This window comes from Anabas testudineus, chromosome 9 (assembly GCF_900324465.2).
Source record: "Anabas testudineus chromosome 9, fAnaTes1.2, whole genome shotgun sequence".
Lineage (NCBI taxonomy): Eukaryota > Metazoa > Chordata > Actinopteri > Anabantiformes > Anabantidae > Anabas > Anabas testudineus.
Genome location: NC_046618.1, coordinates 26,399,199 through 26,407,946, shown reverse-complemented (window position 1 = coordinate 26,407,946; position 8,748 = coordinate 26,399,199). Strand labels below are relative to the sequence as shown.

The 8,748-nt window shown below is 41.2% G+C and overlaps 1 protein-coding gene across 1 annotated transcript; it reads right to left on the bottom strand.

Annotated features, from left to right (window-relative positions):
- Positions 1-3,648: 3,648 nt before the first annotated feature.
- LOC113151228 (ganglioside GM2 activator) lies at positions 3,649-7,874 on the bottom strand. Its single transcript, XM_026344146.1, has 4 exons — positions 7,666-7,874; positions 6,777-6,929; positions 5,533-5,715; positions 3,649-4,898 (listed from the first exon to the last, which is right to left on the bottom strand). The coding sequence occupies exons 1-4, from the start codon at positions 7,768-7,770 to the stop codon at positions 4,743-4,745; spliced, it is 597 nt and encodes a 198-aa protein (XP_026199931.1). The 5' UTR covers positions 7,771-7,874; the 3' UTR covers positions 3,649-4,742.
- Between the last annotated feature and the right edge of the window lie 874 nt (positions 7,875-8,748).

The following is an 8,748-nucleotide window of genomic DNA, read 5'->3' as shown; positions in this document are numbered from 1 at the left end:
TGATTCCACATGACAACAGGTGATGACATAGGTCTGTTAACATCCAATCAGGAAGAGAGCTGAACCCGTTCACCTCCACTTCTTTTGTCAGACTAAGCCAGCGATTTGTTTGTTTGCACGGTCACCTCTGACCTCTCTGCTCCTCCTCATCATCACCTCCTCTCTGCCTGCCTCCGTCTCCTCGCCACCCTTCTGCCTTTTCCTTAAACATTTCTGCAGACATTACTACTCTCCTCTACTTCTCAGCCAGCTCCTCCTCTCCATCCTGCCTCGCCACCTATCCTGCATCTGCAAATCAGTTTCCTGACACGGGAAACAGGCTGACTGCAGAGGCCAGAAACGGGTTTATTTAACAGAAACTTTTGTTTCTAGTACACAATACAATATATATATATATTTCTGCTTCCCATTTCAAAGTTCTCTGCGATCGATCCAGCCCTCTGTGTCCCTGCTCTGCATTAGTACGTCTTACTATAAATTCCTGCTATTGTCTCATTGGATAGAAGGTGATTCACTGAACAGCTCACAGCCTGTGTCATATGAGGCTTCGACAGCATCTCTGTAAATTTGGTGCATGTTTCTATTAAAATAATATTCAAACCAAGAAACTTGCAGCTTTACCCTGTCTCTGAATCTCTGCTGTTACTTGGGTAGAGTAAGTATTTTCTATATTTGTCATTCGTGTTTATTTAACACGAGCCGACTGGTTTGGATATTCTTCTTTTAGATTCGTGGCTCGTTCATTTGTGGGCTCGTGTCCATGCAAATAAAATAACCAGCGAGCTCATCGAGGAGGAATTTTGAGGCTAAATTGCTAAATTGAAACTGAATTGTTAACTGCGAACACCATTCACTCGTCGGTCGACAGCTCTTGTCAGTAACATTAACATCAGTGTCCATGTCGCCTGTTTTAACAGATCTCCAGATCAAATTTTAAAACCTGTTTAAAACTCTGACAATGAGCTTGTTGGCGTCTTCCTTCCTTGACTTTCAACATCCACATCCGCATCTACTTTCTGACCTACTTGGTGTTTCCACTCATTCATGAAATAATGACTGGCATTTAGTTTGTCTTACGGAAGACGTGATGATGCATCCTGCATTTCCTGTTTATGAGGAGTGAACAGAACAACAACAACTGGACACGTCGCTGAACGTGATCCGATCCACTTCTGTAACTTTAAAATCAAATCTGCTTAAAAGAATAATCGGAATATGTGTGTATTCTTGATTTGTTTCATTAGTGGGCTGATAAAATGAAGGCGACACACACACTTCAAACACAGGAAACAGCAGAGTCATAACATTAGTGCGTGTGTGTTTCGTAGTGTTTAGTTCTTGTATGAGTGCTGGGTTAATTATTTCTTCCTGTGATTGTGGATATTCGTCCACCTCACCCAGACCTACTGACCTCCTCAGCACACACACACACACACACACACACACACACACACACACACACACACACACACACACACAGACTTTAGTGTTAACTAAATGTTACAGCGTTCAGAAACACCTGATACTAAAACCTGAAAGTGGTATCTTTCCACAAATACAAATAGGAACCAAGATTTTGGTTTTTCCCTGGAATTCCTGCCAAAACTGATGGGAATTTAAAAAAACATGATTCTACCCTATAAATATAATCAGATTGAAACCGGTCAAAGGACGATGTTGGAACAACGCGGCACTAGAAAATCTGAATCCACCTGTCGATCCAGAGCTCCTTCCTCCTTAAACTGAGTCAAATACATCCACCATAGACCAAATGAATTAGAACTTGAATTAGAACACTTAAAGGTGTGCTATCATCTGTACTTTACTGTCAGAAACTGTCCAAATGGACACAAGTTCACGTCATGTCAGAGGACACGGCACCAAACAGCACCACCTTAACTATAATGCTAATGCTGCTAGCGGGAAAAAGCTACATATTAGAGACTCAAGCTGTGTTTTTAACAGTATTGTTGGCTGAATTAACACACTGAGTAAACTTGATGCATCGTATCTGGCTAAAAATCACATATATCTCAAATGTGAGTCCACTGGGTCAGTGGAACTCGACACTATATATAAAATCAAGCAGAAGAAACCAGAATAAAGGACTTTAAACTGTGTTGTGCTCTGACAAAAGCAGCAGCAGCACATTTCTTCACATTTAATGTTACTTTTCTTTGTCAGAGTAGAAAATGGAGAATCCACAGGAATCACTGTGATGTTTTCTGCCTCCTACTGGTGAGAATCATCCACTGCATGTAGAAGAAGCTCAAATCATTAAGTGTGTATTACAGTTGTTAACACAGCACATGTGTGTCTGGTGGCCACATGCTGTGGTGAAACCACATCACCTTCTCTTGGTTAAATCACTGCTGCTGCCAAAGTGGAGCACTTCCTGTCTGAGATTAGACCTGGAACAAGTGGTCGGCAGCTGCCTCTTAACACACGTGCACGTTTGAAGTTGAAGTTGCTTTGATGGAAATTTTAACCCCACACATGCTGTGAGTAATTGGGAGGAAATCATCTTTGGTTTGGATTAATCAAACACGGTGTGTGTTACTGTACAGTTTTCTTCACCGTTCACCACACGACTATCCTAGTCCAGGATTACATTAAAGATCACTGTTGGAGAAACAGGCAGATGTCTGTTCTCAGGCCTCATCACCGCCTGAGGTTTGCTGTTAGTGTTTCCTCTTACTTTGATAAACTTGATAAAGAACAGCATTATGGGAAACTCACAGGTGACCATCACCAGTCTTGGCCACGTCTTCTCTGAAGAAGAAGACGTCGGCCTTGTAGCACTGATTTCCTTTAATTAGGTCTAATCCAGATGGGATTCTGTAATTCATAGTTGTATATTTCAACCCAGCGTGTGCTCGTCTTCACCGTTTTGCTGCTGTCCTGCCACGTGCAGCACTTTGCTCCATCATGTGTGATTCCTCCCATTTTCTGTTAACATTCACTGCTGCAGCCGCTCAGCATCTAATTTTACACTAAAGTTGCTTCATCGTGACAGAAGAGACCAGGATGTTGCACAGTTATGATTTCTTCAGAGGAATCATGTTGGTGTTGCCTGTTAACAGCTTTTCAGAGGAAATGCTGCCACCCGGTGGTGAAGTGTGGAGCAGAAGTTAGGTGACCAGACTCCTCGTGCTCTGCTGAACTGTACAGAAGAGAAATAAATCTACATTCAACACATTCGGATATGAAACAGCATTGAAGCTTAGGTGAAAGCTCGATGAGGAAGAGCTACTTCCTCTAACTCACACAACTTCCTCTCCTGTCCTGTCCATCACTTCTAAGTTCACGCTTCCTGTGAACAGTGGTACTCCACAAACTTCTCTAAATTGTGCCGACAACTGTCCGTCAAACAGACAGTTCTGCTTGTTTTACAGGGTTTGTGTATTTAGTCTGTTAAAAAGGTTTCAAGAGCATTTTACTTTACTGTGGTGTCTGAATGAGTAAAGACTGTGATCGTCCACTTCATCTCAGTGTTACTGTTAAATTCAGTAAGTTAATCAATAAATGTTATGAGTGAGACTTCGTACTTCACCAGGTGGATTCTTCATGTTGGAATCAGTTTTTTAATTATGAGGTGTAAAGTGAATCAAACTGTTTCTGTGTCTTTACAGGAAAATGAAAACACAATTTTAGGAATGATGTTTATTAGAGTGTACACTGTGTGTCACTAATCATAAGAACAATTGGATCTCTGTCATCAGTTATCAACACATTAGGAAACAAACTATTAAAAGTTTCACAAAATGATCATTAACTAACATCCCTGTGAGCTCCCCCACTGTGTCTGATTTATTTCCTCCTCTTGTTCATTGTCTTATTGTTATTATTATTCCAGCATGTGTCGATACACTAACACTTCTCAAAGATCTAATCAGGCACTAACTGAGTAAAAAAATCCATCATAATCAAATAAAGATCTAATTCAAATCAAATAATATCCATCACAGGCTCGCTACCATTAGGCACACAACATTAAACAAACCTCCAGTTGCTATTCGAAAACGTTATCCCCATTTAAAAAAGATAAATTAAAAAAACTGACAGAGTAATAAACAGAATCACCACAGCAAAGAATTTACAGATGTTAAAATGAGCATTTCATTACAAAAAAGAGCAGTAAGCAAAACAACTGATTGATATAAGAACAGGAGCAGCTCCCTCTGCACTGTAGCTTCTTGTTGATGCAGCAATTAATGAACCACATCTACATAAAAAAACCCGGGAACCAAGTTGCATAGAATAAAGCACGTTCATGTTAAACTGGAGAAAGAAAAATCAGATTCAAAAGTTTGATTTTCTTCACTACCTCCATTTGGAGAGGAGCTTTAAACTGAGGTGGACGTTTCAATGAGATCTCAGCTCTCGAAGCATCGTGGTCGCTCAGCAGCAGGTGAAGTGATCAGTTACTGTACTTTAAAAACTGTGTTGCTCACTGGCTCAGGTGGATTTGAACAAACAGGAAAAGGTTTTGATTTCATGCAAACTGGCCCCAATAAAAATGGTTAAAAGACCTAAAATCTCTTTGTAATTAAACGTACATCTGTTTGTACATGTATTCGTTTCTGTACAATTTAGCTGACTTCTCTTCTTTCTCCAGCCGAACTGGAGGTTTAGAGGTTTAGAGGTTTCTGTTCTCTCTCTGCACTCGTTTTCCAATTCACAATCATGTTTATGTGCCACTAAACCAACCTCCAATCTCCAGACTGGTTTCAGTTCTGGTTTCAGTTGGAGTGGATGGACAGAGACAATTTGAGGCAGGCCAGCTCTTTGCCCTGGCTGCCTAGGACTCCCTGAACCCGGTAGTTCCCATTGGTGAGCCAGTAGGGCAGGTCCACGTAGGGCAGGTAGAAGTCTGACTGAGGCAGAGAGTACGAACCCTGAGGAGGGAGAGAGACAGACAGAGAGGTCAGACGGCATTCAGAGACAGGAAATCTGCAGTTTGAACTTCTTCTTAGTTTCCTAAACGTATCGAGCTGTAACAGTAAATACTTGGACTATTTTATTTATGAATATTTATTAACCCTTTAAGATTACGCTGCCCGACTGGAGCTATATCAAACCCAGAAGGTCGTCTTTGTTATCACACTGAATGAGCTCATGTCAAACAGGTTTATGTCTTCAAATGACATATTACATTTAAAGAGGCCATATTAGACATCATTTCAGGTTTCTATTCATATTCTGAGGCTCTAGTGATTTGCATTAACTGATTGCCAGTGGGCCAAACAGATCTGTGGATGAACCGTAATATGAGAGTGAGTTGGGACAGCGGACGTCTGTTTCCAGGAAAGGTTCCATTACTATAAAAGTCTAATATCCTCCAGAAAATCTATGAATTTTAATGGAGATTATAAAAAAACTAATTAACAGGACTGTGTAGCCTCGGAGGAGGTTTGTGCTCTACGTGTTTCCATCAAACAAAGAAGTTTCTTCCAATAATATGTGGATTCATTCCATTATTTCCACCTTTGGCATCAATCCACCAATGACAGAGTCTCAAACTCCACTCACAGCTTTGAAGGGGCAGTGGCAGGGCAGCCCGTAGGTGTGCAGCGGTTCAGGACAGTCCTGACCAGGTGGGATCAGCTGGTTCAGAATATCACACAAGTCCTTGTAATGACAACTGCCCAGGTTCTCAACACAGGGGACCTTCACCCAGACACCGACCACCTCCTTCTCCAGAGTCACGTTCACCTGAAGAGAAGATTGAAATGAGGTTTGAAATGACGTCCTGCAGCCTCTGGACTTGTTTACAGTGATTACACAGAGACTGGGAGAATCAACAGAGCAGTTTCATGATCAACACACACACACACACACACACACACACACACACACACACACACACACACACACACACACACACACACACACACACACACACACACACAGTGCAGATACCTGCAGTATCTCTGAGTATTAGTAGTCAGGGTTCATCTCATCAGTGTTAGCTGACAGTACATTATATCATGATCTTGTTTACTGACTTTAAACTAGTTACAGAAAAACTAAACATTCCTTCTGAGTCTGTGATGTAAGCAACACAACATGAGCACGATAAATATCTGTGGTTGGACGTCAGATCGTTCTTTACAGCAACAGCAACAACATGTGGGGTTCAGAATATCAGAAACAGTTTGTAATATTAACTGTGGCACCAACAATAAACACTGTAAAAACATGTTCAGGTAACATTTATACTGCAGAGTAAAAGAAATAACTCAGCACAGATGGTTTTGTGATATGAAGTAGAGACAACAGAGCTCAAAGTTTAGGGTTTAATGACTCTGTTGATCCTGTAGCATGTGATCAGAGATAAACTGCTGTGTTGAGTCATTTAAAAACATTCTGACAACCTTTTAATAGCAAACAGGAAGTACTCATGAGAGCAAACAGTTCAAGCCTAGAGAATACCACTAGAAACCTGTGCACCAAAAACTCTCCAAGAATTAAAGGAGTTTTAAAAGTCAGAGCTGATTTCTTACTCTCTTGTTGGAGTTTTTCCAATCTTTCTCTGTCTTTCTGTTCTAAAATCAATGAAACAAAGTTTAATTTGTCCTTAATGTGATCTGTTGATGTGGATCACAGGATCAGGAACCGACCACAACCTGCCCACTGCACTACATGAAATACTCATGTCACTGTGCAGTAATCCTGCGTGTATGGCCCTGACCGCCCTGCAGCACAGGAGACAGATAATGATCACCTCACTGACATTTAACCCCAGTCTAGTGTTTTACAGGTGCTGGACTCACAGCCAGGGGGGAGCTGAGCTCGACAGAGGTGGAACCAGAGGCAGAGGCCTTCAGTTCTCCAGGGATGTTGATTGGGTCTGGAGACACCTCCAAACTCTTCAGCACAGCAGGATCCTGAGTCTGTCCACAGTTCTTCCAGTCAAAACCCAGAACCTGTCCACGACACACAGGGTTCCAATCAGTTTTTATTTCATTTCAACAACACACAGATCTCTGCTCCTCTGTTCAGTCATTTTAAATCCGTTCTGCTTTTAAATAGTGGAGCTTCTCCAGCGTGTCGCTCTAACATTTACTTTACTAACTAAAGGCTCCTAACCCTAACCAAGACGGTTCAGCACCGGATCAAATACTCAGAGGAATCCCTTTCTGAGTGGAGTATGTGAACGTTTAATCTAAAACTTACGTACTGTACCTTATAGTACTACAATATGTTCGTACTGGTTAAAAATATTTTAACACACACGCTTATTCTTTTTCACCTATTCACACATTTCAGTTACATAATTCCTCTTGTAAATAAATCCCTGTATTTATATTATATGTTATCTGCAGCAGCAGCAGCAGCACTAGCACTAGTAGTAGTAGTGCCTGTAGTAGTAGCTGTAGTATTACTAGTAGCAGTAGCAGTAGTAGTAGTACTAGTAGTACTAGTAGTAGTAGTAGAAATAGAAGTAAAGTGGGAGGACATGATGTTGGAGCAACAACATGCAGAAACTTCCTGGAAACTTAACAGAAATAAAACAGACGAGTTCCGAGCTGAGTTCCTGATTTACTGATTAATAATCCACATGTTTTTATGAATTCATATTTTCCTCCTGGTTTAGACATTAAAGTCGATGTGAGCAGAAGCTCACGGGGTCCACTGGAGGTGTGAAGGTGTGAATCTCACCTGAGCTTTGGTGACTCTCCTCATCGAGGACGATCTGCAGCTCACCTGGCTGAAAACTGCAGCTACAACCAAACCCACCGTCACGGTCCACGGTAGTTTCTCCATCCTCGGTCCCTGAACGCTCCGACACAAACCGAGGAACAGGACCGATCCAGACTGGGCGCGTTTCTCAGCGGATCCTCTTCCGTGTTTCCTCCGTCACACCGGGCCGGACGGTCACATGACGCCGGGTCACGTGAGCAGCGTGCGCTGGTGCGTTCACTGACCGTTCACGGTGTCTGTGAAAAAGAGCCCTGTCTGGGAAAATGGGTCAGATTGTTCCAGAGCAGCTGAATGAGTGAGAAATGTTTATTATTGATATTATTATATGATATTATTATAGAACAGCGTGATTACTGTAACATGAAGCATGTAATATGAATAAAACGTAAATATGTAGAATAGAAGTATTTCAATAAATACAGGAAAAAGAGTAAATACTTAATTCAATATTAGTTTAACATAATACATGAATTTTATTAATATATAATAATAAATATATAAATAACAATATATTATATAATGATATATTATTTTAGATTGTATAGGCATTTAATCCATAGTGTTTGGACTTTATTCTTTTTATCATAACTGTGCTTATCATTATTTTCTGATGTGATGGTTGAGATAAAGTGTCTTGTGATGACAAACCGTCGTCGACACATGTCGCTGTTGCAGCCTGAACAAACCCAGTGTGTCCACAGAGCTCAGTGTCAAACGGTGACCTTTACTGAGGTCTCTGCACGAAACACACAGTGTTTTTAATGAATTTACAGGAACACACATCGCCCTGAGGTGGTCGTTTAATGTTAGCTCTGGTTTCTCAAACAATGAATAACAAACAGGTCAGATATGAACCAGAAAATGGAATGAAGGCGACAAATGCAGTTAAAAGGGACTTAAATGCAACGCTGGTCTCACGGCGAGCTCGTTCTCTCAGATTTTTCATCAGTATTTGAACGCATCTCCTCCTCATGGGGTTAACAGGGTCAAATATGAACCGTGTGTGATTATTGTGATTATTTCTGGGCCTCAGACTCACAG

What these genes read in the sequence shown, in the direction of transcription:
- LOC113151228 (XM_026344146.1), bottom strand. Translation starts at nt 7,770, where the DNA reads ATGGAGAAACTACCGTGGACCGTGACGGTGGGTTTGGTTGTAGCTGCA. An exon ending in AGCTCAGCTCCCCCCTGGCT is followed by an intron (nt 5,716 to 6,776) that starts GTGAGTCCAGCA and finishes TCTTCTCTTCAG; the next exon opens with GTGAACGTGACTCTGGAGAA. An exon ending in GCCACTGCCCCTTCAAAGCT is followed by an intron (nt 4,899 to 5,532) that starts GTGAGTGGAGTT and finishes CTCCCTCCTCAG; the next exon opens with GGTTCGTACTCTCTGCCTCA.